A 19,745-nucleotide genomic window follows, 5' to 3' on the forward strand; every position below is an offset into this window, starting at 1 on the left:
GGGGGGGGGGGGGGGGGGGGGACGGAATTGATATTCAAAAGAGGTGCGACTCGCGCGTTAATTGATTTCTATCGAGTGTCGTATGTATTAGTAATGTCTCCGTGAGAGAATCTCCTTGCCATTTACATTGAATCGAATAATTAATGGTACAATTACTCGACGATTTCATTTCAAAAACGAGCTCTTGCACACGCCCCCTCCCCTCCCCTCTCCCTCCACCGTAACTCGAAAGTCGCTCGCGGAAAGTGAGTAACTCGACTCTCAGTTCTCTGTCAAAGTTTAAAAGTTGATAACTTTGAACGTCACATCTCCCGCTTTTATCCACTTGTCCCGCACTTCACTTCTTTCTCGCCCCCCCCCCCTCTCCCTTCTCTCTCGCACGTATTTATATAAAATATAAATTAAAAGGTCCACCGGGCTCTCCTACGTCCCGTTACAAAAGATCAACGTTCGTGATTTTATTTCACCGAGTCGGGGAAACGGAAACTCTCCGACGTGTATTATCTGTTCCATCTTTCCGTCGCCGTCGTCGAGAAACGATCGCTAAACGTCGTTAAAACGTTCGCCCGCACGAGAGACGCTGAAGTACCGAAGCCTAACAATGGGTACAACCGCGAGCTCACTCACCCCCTCCCCCCTCCCCACTCCTTATGCCCAACGGTCTTGATTTCCGTCAGTGGCTTCGGTAAATCTTCCCGATCCTTCCGACAGGATTGCACCGCTACAGCTTCGCGCGGATTTTAAGTGTTTCCCCGTTTCTGTTCCAGACAGCGACAACGACGGTGTCGTCTGTCGCGTACATGCGGTCGATTCCGCGCCGGCCGGGGGGTAAAAGCGCGGAAAAGAGGATTTTGGACGTTCTATCGACGCTTCATCGATTCGGATTTAATTTTCCTGAAAGCGGATCGTCGACGAATTCGGGGGAGGGAAGGGAGCGATCCGCGGCGATTCAGCGCGCGCGCACGAAGCCGACTTCGAAGCGCCGAGAGAGCGCGCGCGTGCGAGGATCCACAGACAGGATACGTGACCGGATACGACAACCCCGAAGATAGAAAAATGATCTATCGTCCAAGTTCGTCGGAGGTTGCCGATAGGAAGATGGATGGCGCGGCAATGCTGTTTGCAGAGAGCTCCAATTCCTGTCGGATAATATAATTCCCAATCTCGCAACGTTGCCGCTGCGCGCCGCCCGCAAGTATCGCGACTCCGCGGATTAATGGCACGCGGAGAAATGCGTATTGGCGACATGACAGCTCCGGGATATGATCGATGAACACCGTCGGCTAACAAGCCGGGAGAGCGATGCATTTTTGCAAAAACCCGACAGGTCCGCGGCGCACGGCCTCTGCGCCGCGTGTTGCACGTCACGGACGCGCAAAAACCGGATGTAGGGCAAGTGGGGAGTAGGACTCCAACATTGTTCGGATCTAACCCCGATTATTCGGGTAGCGGATCAATGTGACGCTTCAGATCCGGTTTCGAAGTCAGAGTCAGGGCCTAATCCGAAGTCGAAGCCGAATCCGGATCTAAATTCGCGGCGGAGCCGACCAAAACAGACACGATCGCGGTAACTTAGGTCCCTCTCGAATATTTAACGATCTTACACGCAATGTATTTCATATTTCACGTATTTGACATATTTTGCGATATATTCTTGCTTCCAAATATTTTCTAACTCATTATGAGAATAAAAATGCCTAGTTGACAAAATTAGTTGGAAAAATTACAGAATACTTTTACCGGTCAGATCCGACCCACCTTGTTACACGTGTGACTGCATAAACTTTGTTATTCGAGGATTTAACTTTTTTTGTAACTTACGAACTGTCAAGACGCGTAACTTCCACAATGACAGCCGTTCGCGATAACCGCCACTCGAAATAAGCAACGACATACAACGAGATCGAAATTTCGAAACAACCAATCAACGTCGCGGAAAGGAGGCTATAGCGCTGCTTCTGGATCCGCATCTCGAATCTAGATCCGGATCTTAGTTCTGAATTCGTATCCGACGCCAGCTTCGGATCCGGATATCGACTCTGGTCTGAACTTGTATATAGATTATCCGGGTTACCCAAATAGGGCGGGTTTGAGTGGTCGAATTGGAACCGATCTCGGATATCCGGATAATCAGATATTCGAATACTTGAGAGCCGTAGTGGAGAATAACGACGTGTGTCGCTGCTGGTAGTGGTGGAAGTGCACGAATTATTAAATTTAGATCAACGTTGCGCAAAGACATATAACCGTGATATCATCCGAGAAACGAGAACATCTGCCTCTCTGTCCCGATGAAAGTGTGTGTGTGTGCGTGTGAGAGAGAGAGAGAGAGAGAGAGTAACATGGCGGCATAATTCTGATAAGAATCGTTATCAGCTGGTGTCTCTAGATACGGCGACGATAATGCGACAAATGCGGCACGTAGGACCGCCATTCTCGCTTCTCGGAGGCAACAAATATTTACGTAATTCACTGCGAGCAAACCCAGTGCGGGGTGTCCTAATCGTTCTCCGAGGCGGGCGCAGATAGGAATCGTTCCTGTCGACGAGTAGAAATTAATTTCTATGTGTTTCCACAGGCCAGTGGGGTATTCGAATCGGAGATAAAGGAACCCTCGTGCGCGCGCGCGCGATCTTTAGGGTCCACGGCGACCCTTCTGTTAAACGAATTCCTCCCCAGAGCCGCACATATCACTTAAAGCTCTTACTCGAGCCGTTAAACCGTTGCTCGAAAGGAAACCGGTCGAGCCCGTTAATTTGTCCGCTCGCGTAACTCGCCTAACGATTTCAGCAAAACTCGCGCTCTTTTGACGATTCTGAAAGGGAGGCCAGATTACCGTATCACACACTTATCGGTGCAAAATTGTTTATGCGTCGTCGTTTATTAAAGTATATGACGTGATGAAACACTGCTCATTGCGGTGATGTATGACGCATGACACCATAAATTATAAGCGCGTCACGCGGCTGCATCGCGGGCCATATTTACATCGCGTAAAATTAAAATAAACATCGACGCGGGCGCGCGAACGCATCGACGTACCATTTGTCCCGAGCCGGTATTACGCGCGCGACAATATGTTACACTTTCTATTTAACTATGCCGTTCCGCGAGATATATTGGCAGGGAGCGGATTAGATGATTATATTAAAAAAATAAAAAATAAAAAGGAGAGATTTATCAGTACCGACCGCGACCATTAAACTCGTGCGATCCAATAGATCGCGTTCATTCTTTTATGCAACGTTCTGATATATGTGGGACATGAAATAAAAATTCCCTCGACTTTGTGGAAATTAATAAAGCGCATCATTCATTTGGAAAAATGCGAACAAAATGTTAGACGATATCGGATGGTATTTTAAGATATTTTTGGACCGTCACACCGTTCCTTTGGGAATTTCAAATTTTAACTTTGAAGTTTTAGCTGTATATTGATGGATTGATACTGTTTATACGTCTGTAAAGTTAGAAAACAATTGACCATTCGGAAATTAAATATTCGTAAGTAAAGATGACACTCTTTATATGTATCCCTTCAGAGATTAATATCTTATTTTTAATTTTTTCTAAATCACATTAAAAATGTTAATTTTAAAATGTATGAATAAGAAAAACTATTGTAATATTAAGGGCTATTAGAGCGACATTTATACAAAAATTTCAGGATTATTAACTATTTTGTTTTGAAAAGATAACCATAGAAAATTACAATTTATAGTAATATTTGCGATATATGTATACATATATATATATATTTAAATATTTATATATCATTTTCTATTAAGTGCATACCTTTATTAGTTCAATTGACGTATAAATAAAGCATTAATAAGAAAAATAAATAGTATCTCCATGTTTATAATATCACATATTTTTGCATATTTGTGCGTATTTTCTTTTTTAATTTCGCTAAAAATTAACATTTATTATTTATATACACGGAAAAAATGTTGTTGAATCAATAGCATTTCCAACAGCACGCGTAATTGGAGTAAATCTCGTTGATTCAATAGTGATGCGATTAAAACTAATACTTTAATTATTGAAACGATACATAACATAATAATTTTAATATTTGCTATTGAATTACGAAGATTTTCTCTAATTACGCTACTGTTGGAAACTTGATTGATTCAACAGTATTTTTGTTCCGTGTAGTTAAATGAAAGTTATAAGTTATAGGAAAGTACTTCTTTCAGTAACTAATAAACTTATGTAGGGGCCCCTTAATATCGTCAACTGAAAATCCGACGTTCTACGATAAAATTACTTTGATGCAATGAACACATTGTTTCATTTACGCTTCCTCCTTTTATGCTCGCGGAAACTAATTACGCGAGTCAAACCGCGTGTATTCGACGTGTTTTCGACGTTTCCTTCCTTAAACGACGCGTTTCCGATAAATGAGCGTTTCCCCGGCCTTCTTTCGAGGACTTTTCCAATCGGTGAGTTACTGTTTACCGAGCGCAAAACAAACTAGTTGCTTAAAACAAAAAAAAAGCGCGCCTTTGCAGCTTGTACAACCAGATTTCGCAATTTCGTGAAACGTTCGAAACTTCGGCGTTCGAAACTGCGGCGTAACGGCGCGTACCTGGAGAGTTCAGGGACGAGGAATTCCGCCCTCCGAATCGCACGCGTTTTACATAAGAGAGACGGATACATATTTCAGGGACTCTACGGGGAATAGATGAAGAAGAAGAAGACTCAGGGATCGAAGGTGCGAGAGGAAAAGATAGATAGAGAGGGAGAGAGAGAGAAAGAGAGAGAGAGACGGAGAAGAGAAGCACGGTGCGCAATGTCGCGCCAAGACCGAGTGAGAGGATCCGACTCTATCTTTCACATCGCGGAATGCCGGCGAGTTATTTTAGGCCTTCACTCCCATCCCATTCTACGGAGGCACGTTTACGCGACGTAACGAAATAATGAAGAAGGGGCGCCCTTTGCCACCACGGCAACACCCCCGCCCCCGTTGTCTTTCGACGACGGGAAAGAATCTTCCTCTCTGCGAACTCGCCATCCCTCTCTCTCCTTCCAACCCGCCCCTTTCTCCGCACTTTTTCCCTCTTTCTCTCTCGTTCTCTTTTATGATTCTTAAAAGAATACCGGGGCACGCTGAAGAGGAGACTTTACGATGATGAAGAGCGTCGTGACATTTTCCGCGCATAAATACTTTTTCCATTAGAAGGGGCATAGAGTAGAAACGTGAGCCCTTGTTCTAGGAGCCCGCCTCTTTGTACCCGTAAACAGCCTTTTTAAAGCTGTGCTTATGAAAAAGTTACGGGTTATCCACGGTGACGCGCGAGCGACTCACATTTTTCGGAGCACTCACCGGCCGAGGGCCGACACGAGATGCAATTAGCGAAACTGGATCCGCCGCGTTCTGTTTATTTTCGAGAAATCTTATCTTTCCTAATCAAGACGTTATCTTGAGGATTCCCGACTCGGCGACGACGAGGAGGAGAAGGAGTAAGGGGAGGAGGAAGAGAGCGTCTTCGAGAGCGTAACGTTTCTTATGTATTACGCCTCTCTAATATTATGCTTCCTTCGCCCTTCCGCTCGATTTCCCGTTACGAAGGCAGCCACTTGTATCGGGGTGCTCTCGCGGGACGTTTTTTCCATTATGCCGGGAAGTATCTCATTCTCAGCTTTCGTGAACAATGAAATTATGGAAAAAAGAAGCGAACCACAAACGGCACCGGATAAGCGTTAAATTGCATTTTCCGGTTGTTCCCCGCTGCCGGGGATCAAGACAGCTCGCCGGGGGAGACAGACGGGAGTTTCGAGTCGATGATTACTTAGAAAACGTCAGAAACATCTTCTCGGCGCGAGTGCGAAGGAATTCTCTCTGGTTCTCTCTTCTTTCTCTCCCCCTCTCTCTCTCCTCTCTTCCATTCGGCGTACAACAGCCGCTCGTTTTCTCGAAAAACGCGAAAAACATCGTCGTTCCGTTCGCTCCCTTTCCTTCTCTCGACAATCGCTAATCGGTCACCAGGTGAGTCGAGGGTTTTCCATTCGCGATATTTCCGCGGGCATTGCCGCGAATCTCGAGCGCGTCGCGATCGACTCAACCCGGCGCGCGCAAATGGTAACTCGGACGATCCAGGCGGAGCTCTGCCGCCGGAAGAGTTACTCAGTTACTCACGGTTGCGTAACACATTCGGCCGCGATCTAGATCAGAGCGGCATATAGTGCCAAATTTATCAGTATACGACGCTCTTTCGCCGTCCGTCAAGCGGCACAATGCGTTAAGTAACAATTACTGGACACAAAAGCAGCAGCGACGGTGCGGCCGCCCTCCTCGCCCCGTTGCTGCAGATAGAACAAGAAAGCCCCCACCATCTGGGCCGGTTACCCGCGGATAACGTTGATCGATGTTACCGCAAACCGCCTCTTGAATATGTTAATTAACCCTGAAATGGCAACACGCAGTTCCGTACGATGTGTGTAAACAAGAGCCGGGCAAACAAAACGTTTTAACGGATTGCCGATGGGTCGCGAGATTTAACCGTCCGGTATAATGCAGGCATTCGCGTAGCCTCTGTTAACGATGCGAAATGAGCAATCGCAACATAGGCGACCTACTTTCAAGTTAGCCGGGTAATTATCCAGCGGCGTGCGCGCGAGCGAGCGAGAGAACATTGTCGCGTTTCGCCGACGCGATTAACAGCCGCGTTTCAGCGGCAATATCGCGGCCATCGTCGCTGTCGCTGAAAAAGGCGCCTCGCGAAGAAAACGCAGTACTGCGAGAGAATAGTAACGGATGAGCGAATGCGTGGACGATGAATCGTACGATCCCTTCAGCTGTCGGATATGCGCGCGGCGAGAAAGTGCTCCGCGGAAGAGCCGGAAATCATCGGGGAAGTGCTCCCCCCTCCCGCGGACGGTATAATGGCGTATTAATAACAACGTATCGCAATTTACAACGCAAATCGATAACTTCGTATTGCAATTTACAATGCAAAACTCAACGTGACCAAGGTCGAGAGCGATAAAATAACAGCGTGACGCGAGAGAGATGGGAGTCGCTACAATCCAGTCACCGAAACAAAAGAGATGACATAAGCTACTTCTTGGCAAAAAAAGGTGATCAAGTGGTCCCTCAGATATCAAAATAGTGGCTAAAAGTGATATTTTTTGCCAAATTCCGAGAGTAACTAAAGCTACTTGAGCAACAAACTTAACTTAACATGTACTTTTATATCTTTAAATAATTCAACGCATAGCGAATTCTTTTCACAGTAAGGTTTGAAAGTTCGCAACAAGAACGAAAAAAGGCCAAAAGCAAGTACGCTTTCGGAGCAGTTTTACCAAGAGAGGCGTCGAAAATACAGCGGGTTTGTCAGCGGCTTGTCAAGAGAAAATAGTGAAAAATAATTTTAAGTGACTGAATGGCAGCGCTGAAATAGAAATAAATAAACGGACGGAACGCGCAAAGTGGCGCCGAACGGTATATCGCGGATACCTTCCTCCGCGGTGCTCAAATGTGCGCTAAAAATTGCGCGCGATATTGAACTTAAAATACAAAATACACAAGGGATTTCTCTTTATACATATACGATGTTTTTTCTCTTTTCAAAGATAAATCCCGCTTTGCAGCGTAAAAGATAACAAAAACACTCACGTGTTTTCCTTCTGGTCGCCGTTGGCCGAGTGCGACGGGGACGGCTGGACCTGCTGCTTCGAGTACGGATGGTGGTGGTGCACCACGTTGTTGTTATTGTTGTTGTTGTTGTTATGCATGTGCACCTTGTTGGCGTTGCTGTCGGTGGGTGAGCCCGGCGAGATTTTACCCGCCAGAGCGTTCAGCGACTGTAGCATTTTCATGGGGGTCCGCCTGGCGACCGGCTCTCGGTGCCTCCCTCGCTCGAGTTCGTTTATCCTTGAGGAAGACAGGATTATTGTACGCTTGCGGTTTGAAGGCGTCAACCCTCAAACTCTACCGTACGTGCGCGAGAACAGGCAGGCTTCGACACCTCTAAAGCGTACGGTCTACGCGCGAACGACAAACACACCCGCGCACACCTTTCCGCTTTCGCTTTCGTTTCCTCCCGCGGCGATTCGCTCGCGGCGGATAGTTCCGATCCACCGGTCGGGAGCTCAGCACAGGAAGAAGCACACACTCATCACACGTGGACTTAAAGCGCGCCAAAGCGGCGAGGACGACGAAGACGACGCAAAAGCGGCGCGCCCGGTGGAAGCACGCTCCCGTGCTGAAGGAGCCTCGCGGAGTTCTCGCGCTCGATCGTTTTTACGTCCCTTTCGTACGAACTCGAGATCGTTACAGACGAGTATCGGAGGAGCGTTGTATTAGGAGATCCACGCTGCGACACGATCCCAGATGCGAATACGAGACCCTGTGGACAAGTACCGGTGGCTGATAAGAGTCTTATCAATATTCACGGAATCGATTGGTTATCGGGGGATACGCATCGCTCGATTTAATCGGGGCTGTTTCGGCTCGCGCTCTCGATTTCGGACTCGCGCGAGGGAGAGAGACAGAAAGAGACAGATTGAGAGAGACGCCGGTTGCTCTCCCGCCGGCGAACTAATTGCTGCGACAACAAATACGACGAAATAATCGCCGATACGCGTCGAGCGCGTACAAACAACGCGCCTATCTATTTCTGCTCCCCCTTCATATCTCGCCCGGCCGAGCTCGTTTATCTCCGCACGCATGGTAACGCCGGTCTATCCGCAGGTGCGATACCGTACGACCATCTCCCACGGATATAACGTCCTCGACTGCGAAGTGCACGGAGCGCGTGTTCGCCGTCGTAATTTGGGGACGCGCGGCACGTAAAATACGCCGAGGACAAGGGAAACGCGCGGGAACGAAAGCCGAGGGGAGTGAAGGGATATATAGGGAGGACCGACACCGTGGAGGAAAACTGGCTGAGCGGGCGGACGCGTGCGAAGGCCTCTTACGAGAAACTGCTTTACAACGAGTCAATTAAAAGTTTAAGTTTAATTAGAAACTCGTGCGCGAGCGGGAGAGAGGGTCGGTATCGCCGTCCGATTTTCTTCCTTCTGCACACCGCCCCTTGCCCCCCGACGCCGCGGTCGTTCGCTCCCGTCCTTCCCCATCTGCGTAGCTGCCGAGACCCGGGTTAACTTAAGCGAGCTACCTTTCTTTCTCGCGCGCGCATCTCGCCGGTCAACTTCGGCGGCGCGCGCGCTCGAGGAACGAATTCGAATTAGTTTCCGCGCGCGAAGAAGCGCGCTCGCCGGCAGATTCGGCGCGTCCTCCTGAACCTTCGGCGGAACCGAGACGGAGGGAACTTCGTGGCGGGTGGATCTCTTAAGGATGTATCGTCCATAAGAGAAAATTATAAATTGATCTACACGAGAAATCTTTGACTCAGAGCCTGAATCAAAATTTACTCCATTTTGAAGGAGGTTGCAAGGTGAAGTGACTTTGATGAGATTTCGGTGAAACTTGCACTGCGTATATATTGAAACTCTATAAGATCAACGGATGCATAAATACAGCATTAATTAGAAAAGACGAAAATAATCATATTTTTGTACTTGTAATATTGTGTATATATGACAATCTCAACTTCGTTTCAAATTAACATTATTTAGGTAATAAAATAAATGTATGGAGGAACATAATTTTGATAAGTACTAAATTTATAAGTAGTCTCTTTGATGTGCCACTATAAATGCGGCACTAATGGGCAATGCATCCTTAAGTTTCGAGCACGGGCTATATTCGGTATGACCGACTCGATGATCGCGAGTTATATTTTCGAATTGGACACAATTAACGTTTCAGAATCGAATTACGGGACTGTTATAGTTTCGTTGTTTGAGCGCACGATATGACGTGCAAATTCGATAATATCGGGAAGATATAAATATAACTCGTCCCAAATTTTAAGTCACTATATGAAAGAGAAATGGATATTCGTAGTCTTATAAAAGATTTTGGTAACAATAACTGTGACAATTTTGTCATGATCCCGTTACCTTTGTTTACCGAAAATTTGTGAACATAAACGCAATAGAACATTCGCATACTGTAGTTTGTACACAGAAAAAACTGCTAGAATCAAGTAAATATAATGATCTGTTTTTCAACCTTTTATATATATAAATCAAGTAATATTTTTATCAGTTTAAGTATATCTTAACAGTTTGTAGTAAATACTTATTTGAACGCAATAATACCTTAATTTATGAATAAATTACCTAATGGTTTTAAATTCAGATTTTTCTGTCCAGAGAGAGTAAATATTTTCTAAAAATAAATTCTAATATTCTCAATCTATTATAAATACTTGTCGCAGCTGCTTCAACACATACAAATAAATGTCCAATTACACGAGGAAAATATCATACTGTATCATAATTAATTATATCTTTACTTTTCTAGTAAATATTTGCCAAGGAGTATTGGAGTAACAATTTTATTTGAATCAAGTAAATATTACTTGAACGACAGCACTTTTCTTTCGATGTAAACCTTATCACACGTCTGTTTATAAATGCATTTCGTAACTTCAACACGTTCACGGTTCATGAATCACACGTGAGTCACGGATAACGTAGTTCGTGTGTTTAAATCATTCTAGAACTGTGAACGTGTTAACATTCTATGAGAACATATATCTGCCATTAGTCACCGGCCATGCGAGATCAACGAGATCGAAGAAGAATTTTACCGGCGATTATACAGAATAAAGCGGATTTCGACAGAGAAAGAGAGGGAGAAACGAATGTGGATGTAATTCGAAGTGGATACATCGACTCCACATACGGAGACCTGCCGCTTTTATAAAACCGAGGAGCGAGAACCGAACGGGTTACTTGCGAATCTGCCATTACGCGACGAAGAATGAAAGAGAAGTTGAACAGAGGTGACGGGACGTAAGAAACAAGAAGGGATTCCGGCCAGCCATGGATTACGTTTGAAGGTCCGCCGAGGGCGAAAAGACGAAGGGCGCCGGAGAGCCGCCGGTGTGAAGGCGAGCGCGAAGCGAGAGAGAGAGAGAAGAGCGAGCTCTCGCGGCGAGGATGGGGCTGTAATTACCGGAACTGCAGTGGTTGTCAAATGTCAAAGAGGTCGCGCATAATTTAACACGTGAGGCGGAAGCCGAACAAAGCGCACAGGGCTGCAGCGTGAGCGCGGGAAAGATAAAGGGAAAATGAAGGAGACGCGGAGCGCTGTTCGCGGCTTACGAGAAGCGAGAGAAAGAGAGCGAAAGCGAGGAGGAGGCGAGAAAGAGGCGCGAGGGTGAGAAAAAAAAATGAGAAAGAGAGAGAGAGAGAGAGAGAGAGAGGGGGGAGGAGAAGGGGGAGCGAAGCAGGAGAGGATAGAGAAAGTGTATCTTGATATGCCACCTAAGCCTTTTGTCCCGTACACATTTTCGCCTCCCCGTCCCTCGACTTTCCCTCCTCTCACCTTTTCCACTCCCCCTCCCCCCCGCCTTCTGCCAACACCGTCGATGCACGTCGACACTCTTTGTCGCCGGCCACTTGACGCGCTAAAGCGTCAAATTAAAAACTCGAGACAAGCTGGAAAGGCCGATTAGTTGCTCTCTCGCGGCGGCGATTGCCCGTTATCGTTCTCGCTCCACTTTACGACGACACGTTTACCGTCTTCCCGCTCACCGAGGCCATGTACACTCTCTTCCCGTACCTTCTGGAGAACCCTCTCGGGGACACCCGCGGTATCACACACCGGGCGTCTGATCCGGAGAAGCGAGACACTCAAGACACCTCCTCGTTAATGGTGGTGGCGGTGATGCTGCTGCCGTTCACGAATGACGCACGAATCACGATATCACTGCGACCTGAGCGACGATCTCGTCGACGGCACCTGAACACTACGACTGACGACGACTCGGCGACGAGCGCAGTTGTCGGCCATCGTATCTCCGGATAAGCCTTATCGGTGCCCGAAGACCCCACCCTCCGTCCGTGGGCCGCATCCCTCGCGTGCTCTTTTTTATGACACTCGCGTACGTTCCCGGCTGCTACGTCGACGCGCCAACTCCGCGTTCGCGCAATTTTCTCGTTACCGTCGGCACGCACGTTTCTTTCTTCCGTTCCCTCTTTTTATTACGATCGCCCGAATGCACCTTCGTCAGGTACCAGCGCCGAGCACGTCGCCTGAGTCACCAGCTTGTCCCGGATCGTCCCGATGAGGAAGTTGGAGTCTTCCTTTCTCTCTCTCTCTCTCTCTCTCTCCTTTTCTAAGGAGACATGCGGATCGTTCACGCGCGATCCTGGCGATGCGCCATGGCGTGATCGCCCTGCGACGTTTTGGGTAAGCGAGAGTCGCGTTAAAGAGCGCGTTTCTCACGGTGTCCCACGATGGCGAGTGCGCGCATTTCGTTCCCCACGCGGTATCGCTTATGGTCCATGAAGGAGGGAGGGGACGGGATGCCGCGTCGGTTTTACGACGTCGCCATGTCGGTCGTCATCTGCAAAGAATGGTCACACCTGTTAAGCCGTCTGCCGGCGCGTCTCACGTGAACGTAAGTTGAAGTCGTCCGGAAATCGCTGAGCGACGCGCAGTTCTCGCGTTAGCCTTCGCGCGATCGCGCCGGGACTATCAGAAGCGTTTGTGATCAGCCTCTGCGCGCGACATTCCGATCAATTACACTCTACCCCCCTCCCCCGTTCAAGAGATCGAGTTGAGGATCGAGACGGACGGTGGAGAAACGAGATCAAGAGTGGCAACTGTCGGCTGAGATCGGACAGAAAAAAGTGAAATCGGCGAAGGAGTTTTGATGTAATTAGCGTAGGCCGTGCGTGCACGATGACGTGTGCGAAGGAGTCCTCGGGGCGACACATAGAGCGGACGTGCGCGGCCTAAAAGCGCCCTAACAGCTTGGGCTAAGAGCGAAGGAATGTTCGTCAATATTTTCTCACTACCGAGGCGATGAAGCAGACACCGGGAACGTCGTTCCCGGAGATTAGATAAGACTCGGAACGCTCCGTCGCGCTGCAGTGACTTGCACAACGATGTCGTCGTCGACGACGGCGCGAGGCTGGCCCTCGAGAGAAGACGCCACCGTTCTCGAGAACGGCGGCGCGCTGTTACCGCTGCTGCAGCATTCGTGGGTGCAACGGCACGGGAGATATTTGACGTTTATTGCATAAGTACGTGCCTGATAATGTGCGCGTCAAACCGTTAAAAGCAGGCGAGCGGGAAATATTTAACGGATGTATGGCCGTTTGTGCCGTAAATTACGGCATTATTGCCGGGAGACGGCCGGGACGACGTCGAGTGACACTCGTCACGCGCCTTTTTCCGATCGAAAGCCTTCGTATAATAATAATAACTCAGGAACGCGACCGCAGCGTAAATCTTTTCGAGTGCCGAGTTCGAGGTTTACGCACGCGATATGTGCGCATGGCGTGACGTACGATTGATAAGCGCGCCCGTAGAAGCGCTAATAAAACGGTGAGATGAAACCGTAGCTCGTGTGTGTGTAGAAAACGTGAGTAGAAGCGAGCGTTCGGCATTAATTGTCGTCGCGATCTCGGTAAAACGCGGGGGAGACTCCATTACCGGAGGGGCCCTCGCCCCGATTTGCGGAAAATGATCGCCGGATGATTTCCCCGGATGATCCCCGTGCGATTGACTCTGTTTATTTCATGATCGACAGCTTTCGAGAAATACGCGGATTTCGAGATTGTTCCGGAGATCCGAATTGCCGGCGAGAGAGCGGGCGGGCGAGCGCTCTCTCCTGCATATTTCACGACTTTATTGCGTTACACGTCATTTGACAAGTAAATAATAACAGATCGATGAATAATATCAGCAGCCGTAGGTCCGTGAAATATTACAACGCGCGCGCAACCGGGGCATTATTCAATACAGCAATTAAAAATTCGTTCCGATTGATATTACGCGCGCTCTCGCATCTCTGATGTATTTCATTCCGAAATTACGTTACCGAGCGGAATTGATAACGAAATTGTTGCTGAGCCGATAAATGCAACGGATGCAAAGTGTAAATATTTGACCATACAATATTTTCGCCGGGCGAAGCCTCCTATGAGATGAAAGTTTCCGTAGGAAATGGCCGCGTTATACCGTCAGCGCCAACTACTGAAACGAGTGAACGAGTTTCGGTAGCCGGATTTGCTCATCGGAAAGTATAATAAAGCCACGCGCTAACGGTAGTAAAAAGTTTTCGAAAATCGTACTCCAGTCTCGACGATGGCGATCCGCTTCGTTAGTTCCTCGTGTAACAATAACACACGCTAATTTCGCGAGACAACGTGCGAAGATGGAAGGTCGACGGATGCGACGTCGGTGACGAGAAGCGGCGAGTGAGAGTAGCGGGAAATCTAAGTAGAGAAGAAAAAGCTCACAATCTCAGACTCGAAAATAACAGACAGATAAATTTATTCCGCGCTCTGGGAAAAATTCCCTTCAAGCGCAATTTAAATATAATATCTAAGTAAACTAGGCAAGAAAGCTACCGAAAAAATTCGATTGTGCCGTTTGGAACATGTGAAATGTGTTAAATTTACACACAATTTTTTACTGTGTAGTATCACTGATTTTCATTTTGTCACTGGACTCTGAAAATTACTATTAATCAACGTTTGAATTTAGACTCTTCATGAGTTGTTTTTCTTTTTCTCATATATTATTTTATATATTATTATGGTGGAATTAAAATGTTTCCCTCAGTAAATTATGTACTTGGCTTATGCGAAACCGATGATTCCCATATAAATAAATAAATAAATAAATAAATAAATAAACAAATAAATAAATAAATAAACCAATGAATAAAGAATTAAAATATAGAGGGAAGGCGGAATCGTCGATATGCGATATCACACGCGATGCGAATCACAAAATGACTCGCGAGTCATCGTCCGAGGACTTATTCCGCAGATGAGCGCGCAAATGCAGTGTAGAGACGGCGAAACGCGTTGAAGACGTAAGTAACCGGCAGGTATAAGCAGGTCTGCGCGCGAAGTGTGTGTCTAGTTCTCGACCGAAATAACAATGCAGGCGGTAGGATAGTATCGTTATTGCATAGCTAAGCAACCACCACTTGTTTGCCGGGGCGGAACAGCCGCGTTTGCCGACCGACAAAGAGGTATTGTTCTTTCGAGGGATCTCTCTGGCGCGCTTGGTGCTCCTACTATTTACACGGCCTAACTCAACATTATATCCCAAAGTTCGCGCTGCTCTCCACGAGCGACGTATTTCCACCCGGCGGAGTCGCGCGCTCGCGCTTCTCTCTCGCGCGTGGGCGTGCGCGAACGCGAGACAAGATCGTACTTCTAATGCGATTTATCTAATCTATTTATCTCTCCCGAGTCCGTGAGCTCGCGCACAGAGAGGAGCACAACAAACGTCTGCCGATCCAATTACACCGGCGAACGCTGCGCGCTTCGCTATGTAGGTCGACGGTGAATTTTTCGGTTAATGTGAGCCATTCGCGCCGCTTATAATTGAAGACGAGAATCGGGGGAAAATATCTCGAGAACAGCTATCTTTTCATCTGAATACTAGTTAAAGAGCTTGTATACCTCCGCCGCCGTCCTGTTTTCGGGGGCACATCTTTTTTTCGGCCGCGCATACTGGGACTATTTGAGGTAATTCAACAATTACGCGCTAGGCTAATTTACGTATTTTTTATTTCCTCCCCTTTTCCCTTCGTCACAGTTTCGTTAGAAAGTACTTGCTCCTTTCTAATATTACGTAATATTGTGGAATTCACCCCCCTCCTCCCAGTCGACACATAGAAGAAAAATAGCTTATAATCTTGTTGCGAATAATAATTATTAGACGACACGCTACCAGCTTTTTCTAAATTACAAATAATTTTTAAGTATATAATGTCAAATTAACTTTATTTTATAATTTTGATTGGTAAAAGTTATATTAAAACAAATAAATAAGTATTTAAAAATGAGCACTTTGATTATTAATACAAAATCATGTCGAAATTCAACAATTTTCACGAAGTGTAGCTAAATGTGTCACGACCCTCCCCTCCTTCCTCGTGATGTAACGTAATTATTAAATGGCCTTTTTACAAAAGAAAGTCCGATCGGGATTCGTAATAGCCGGGAGAGGGGGAGTAAGTCGCGGTGAACCCGATAGATACTCCTATAAACGCCGACATACATACAAATAAACAAAAAACCCGCCCATGAATTCGCGGAAATGTTTTTCTCATTATTCGGGCGCGGATATCGATGCGGTCCTCTTTCCCTCTCTCTCTCCCTCTCTCGATATTTCCAACGAACGTAGAAACGATGAAACTCAAGCAGAAGAACTCGCGAGCCCGATGCCCCATTCGCGAGAACTTTCCGCGGAGTGCTCCAAAGTCCGGCCAGTCCGGATAAGTTATCGTCCCAGCTGGATCTCGAACAACAAATCTCTCGAGGGTGGCAGCGCTTTATCCAGCGCGAGAACGAGAGTCGCTCGCGCGCACTGCTTCTCGAAAGTCGACGAACGAGGAATTTACCGGCGGCCGTTCGCGAAAAATACGACGACGGTTCGATAAACGTTCGATTTGCCCGGAGCCTGCGTGGCCGGATGCGCGCGCCGAGCAAAATCAATTTCGCGAATTAATTCCAGCGACGAGTTCGACTGAGATTTTTGTCGCGCGTCGATCCTCTTAACGATACAATATTGGCCAATACTGTTCAGCCGATGAGAAGCGCGTTGCTTGTTGGAACGACGATAAAATTACAATTACACAGCGGCGTATTTATCTGGGAATATCCCGCGCGCGCGCGCGCACGTTATAATATCTCGCGTTCTGCGCGTCGTCGTAATACCGTGAGCGTTTTTCCTCGCTGGGCGAAATTGCGCTCATCGCGCCTCATTTAGTAAATGCGTCTCTGACCCGATTACAAATATTCCCCGCGATCGAATCTTTTCCACCCCGGTGTGCTGTTCAATACATTAAATACTTGTTTCGCATTTACGCGGCCGCTCGCCCGCGAGCTCGGCACGAGGCTCGCGCGGCTGTAAAAGTTACAACGGCGAATGTCCGCGCGCGAGAATTCCGGTGCGCGCCGAAAAAGATACTTCACCCCCGATGGAAATGCGGATATACGGAGGTACGGATGCAGAGTGTGAAGATGAAAAGTTACAAGAATGTTATTACCGTCATGAATTGCCAAAGGCAGGTTGCGTTTTCCGACCCGTCGGAAATGTTCCCCCGCGGTTCGCGTCGCTTGCGTTTTGCTCTTCAAATCCCGTTCCCATTTTCTACGTCGAAATGTGACGCGAAATCTCATCGAGAGGCACCGACATAATGCCGACGTAAAGCCGGATACACACGCGCGGACGGGTCATTCGCGCTCTGGAAAATATTGATGAAGCATCGATGTTCCGACGCGATGAACAACACTCGGCGGCGAGCGGTATTTAAGGAAACATTTTTCGCGCGATCCTCTCTTCGTTTTCCAGTTCAAGAGGGAACGTACGTTACATATTTATCGCCCGGCTCTCGTGCAAACAACGATACACGCTGCGAAATGCGAATAACAATGCCGATGAATTGAAATGTCAATGCGAACCTCCGCGGAGGGAAAGTCTGTAACGCCGGCCGCCGCCGCGCCGATCGATCAGCTTGCAATCGCGCCGAAATAAACTCGTTGCTCGTCGAACGACTTATTTCTCGTCATTCGCTCTCCCTCCCGCCGCGTTCCTTGTTAATCCAACTAATATTTGGAATTTGTAATATCATCCGTACGAACACAATGCGATTTATTGGACGGCGAGCGGAGCCGTGCCGCTCTATTAATGCACGATTCCGCATATTTCTACAAATAGCAATGAGTAATTAAATGTATGTACATGCATATGGATGTGTACGGCACTACGTCACAATTTATAGCTGCTAATTCGCGGCCCGGTAATTACGGGAGCAATAATTTACGATTCCATTTAACGGCCGTACACAATTGTGTAAGATTACAAGCGCGGCCGTTATAAGCCATAAATTACTCTAACGTGATATCACATTAAATTAAGGCGGTGCTTCCAAGACGCGGCTGAACGAACGGACGGGTTGTTCGCGCGAGGACCGAGTGCGACCGGGAAGATTACGCGAGTTCATCGATATAACGGGCGATTATGAGCACAACCATAACGCAGGAATACCACAGACCGAGCATTATAGCGTTCGTCGGATGTGTCGTTGCCATGTAGCAGGTGTGCCGCGCTATTCGCTGACTCGGTGACGATGTGTGCTCGTTATTAGCAAAATTGCGTGAGCTAATTGACTAATTAGAGATTAACGATGGATGCTCGTCCTATCGTTCCGGATATATTGATGGATTACCGTTCCGGAGCTGCTGCTGCGCGAACGAACGAACATTATGACGCGCAGCTTATCGGCGAATCTCAATCGATAGGAATATTTTTAAACGCGTTACGCAACAATTTGATTAATTAATGCGGCGATACGATACGACGTTATTGTGTAAACGGTTGTACATTATAATTTTATATCCTCCTCGTTACACACACGCACGTACACACACACACACACACACACACACACACACACATACATACACCGTGGCGAAGTATGGGGAATCGGGGCGAATGAGTCGTTGCGCTCCGAGGGAATAAATTTCAATCGAGAAAATAATACAAATGAAATAACACAAATACTCTCTGTGTATATCCCGGTTTCTCTTTTTTCTCCGGGAAAGATGGCGGAAATGATATCTCGAGTATATACTGTATCGATTTTGCGTGCGGCACGAGCACTCGTTGTGTAGCAGATATACATTATCTGTCGCATCGCTCGTGACAGATAACTTTGCCTTTGGGCGAAACGACTTTTCGCTGATAAACGAGAGTAATACTCGTAGAGGCTATCGAGCGACACAGCGATACCCATTACCGATGACACAACTAATTAATTAGTGATTAGCGACGAAAGCTCGGCCGGGCCGCCGTATTGATGGATCGCCGGTTCCGTTCCGTTTCGACCGTACATTATATCAACGAGTATTCCCAGCGCGATATCCGATCGACATTTGCTAAAAGCACCTTCCCTCCAGGCCCTACCGCCACCCCGATATCCCCCCTGCCCCTCCGACATGCATTATCTCGAACTTCAAGAAACAGGACGAATCGGTCAATTAATTCGCGCATCCAAATCGAGTTTGGGCAATCCCTCAAAGTCCGCTAGACGTAAAGATGGATGGCTTTGTAGTCGGTTACCTTCAAGCATTGTCATTTTGTCAAGATCCCTCGGCCCCTCCCCCATCGTCCATCGTGTCGCCGGTTTTCACAGAACCGGAACATACCGTGTGCAAAGTGGGAAAGAAAGAAGGAAGATGTTACGACGACCGTATCTTATCGTTAATCCGCCCGCTTATCGCGCGCGAATACTTTACATTAAGGTACGCGTGTCCGAGTACGCGGGATGCATCATCGATATTAATAATACGCAGCAGTGTACTGACGTAGTTTCCACAACGCGATAATTTCGCGCTGCGGTGGTTCGCCAGCTATAGTGAGAAACCCATTTAGCTGACTCGGACAAAATTCTTATTCGGATTGTGGACAAACAAATTTTGGCTGCGAGAACCAAAGTTTGCTTCTCCGAAACGAAAAAGGTTCGATTCAGAAGACCAAACCTTTGGTTCGGAAAATTTTAGTCCTCGCAACCAAAAGCGTTTCTTTGCCCATAACATACATCCAAATAAAGATTTTGTTTAAGTCAACTAAATAGCTTTCTCGGTGCAGCCGGTTCGCGTAATCCACGGGTCTGCTCTAAGTC

At 47.3% G+C, this 19,745-nt stretch overlaps 1 protein-coding gene across 17 annotated transcripts in view; it reads right to left on the reverse strand.

Moving 5' to 3' along the window:
- Positions 1–19,745, reverse strand: part of LOC106742530 (CUGBP Elav-like family member 2) — a 575,750-nt gene that overhangs the window by 348,727 nt on the left and 207,278 nt on the right. For 13 of the 17 annotated variants that reach the window (XM_014615564.1, XM_014615562.1, XM_014615563.1 and 10 more), the window contains exons 2-3: positions 11,648–12,434; positions 7,625–8,357 (exon numbers count right to left, since the gene is read on the reverse strand). In XM_014615564.1, coding sequence (XP_014471050.1) covers positions 7,625–7,827 — 203 coding nt within the window. In that variant the 5' untranslated portion in view covers positions 7,828–8,357; positions 11,648–12,434. The remainder of the gene's footprint in view (positions 1–7,624; positions 8,358–11,647; positions 12,435–19,745) is intronic. The other 4 variants (XM_014615554.1, XM_014615555.1, XM_014615560.1 and 1 more) reach the window with 1 other exon arrangement.

Source organism: Dinoponera quadriceps, unplaced genomic scaffold (genome assembly GCF_001313825.1).
Source record: "Dinoponera quadriceps isolate SergipeBrazil2010 unplaced genomic scaffold, ASM131382v1 scaffold113, whole genome shotgun sequence".
In the NCBI taxonomy this organism is placed as follows: Eukaryota; Metazoa; Arthropoda; class Insecta; order Hymenoptera; family Formicidae; genus Dinoponera; species Dinoponera quadriceps.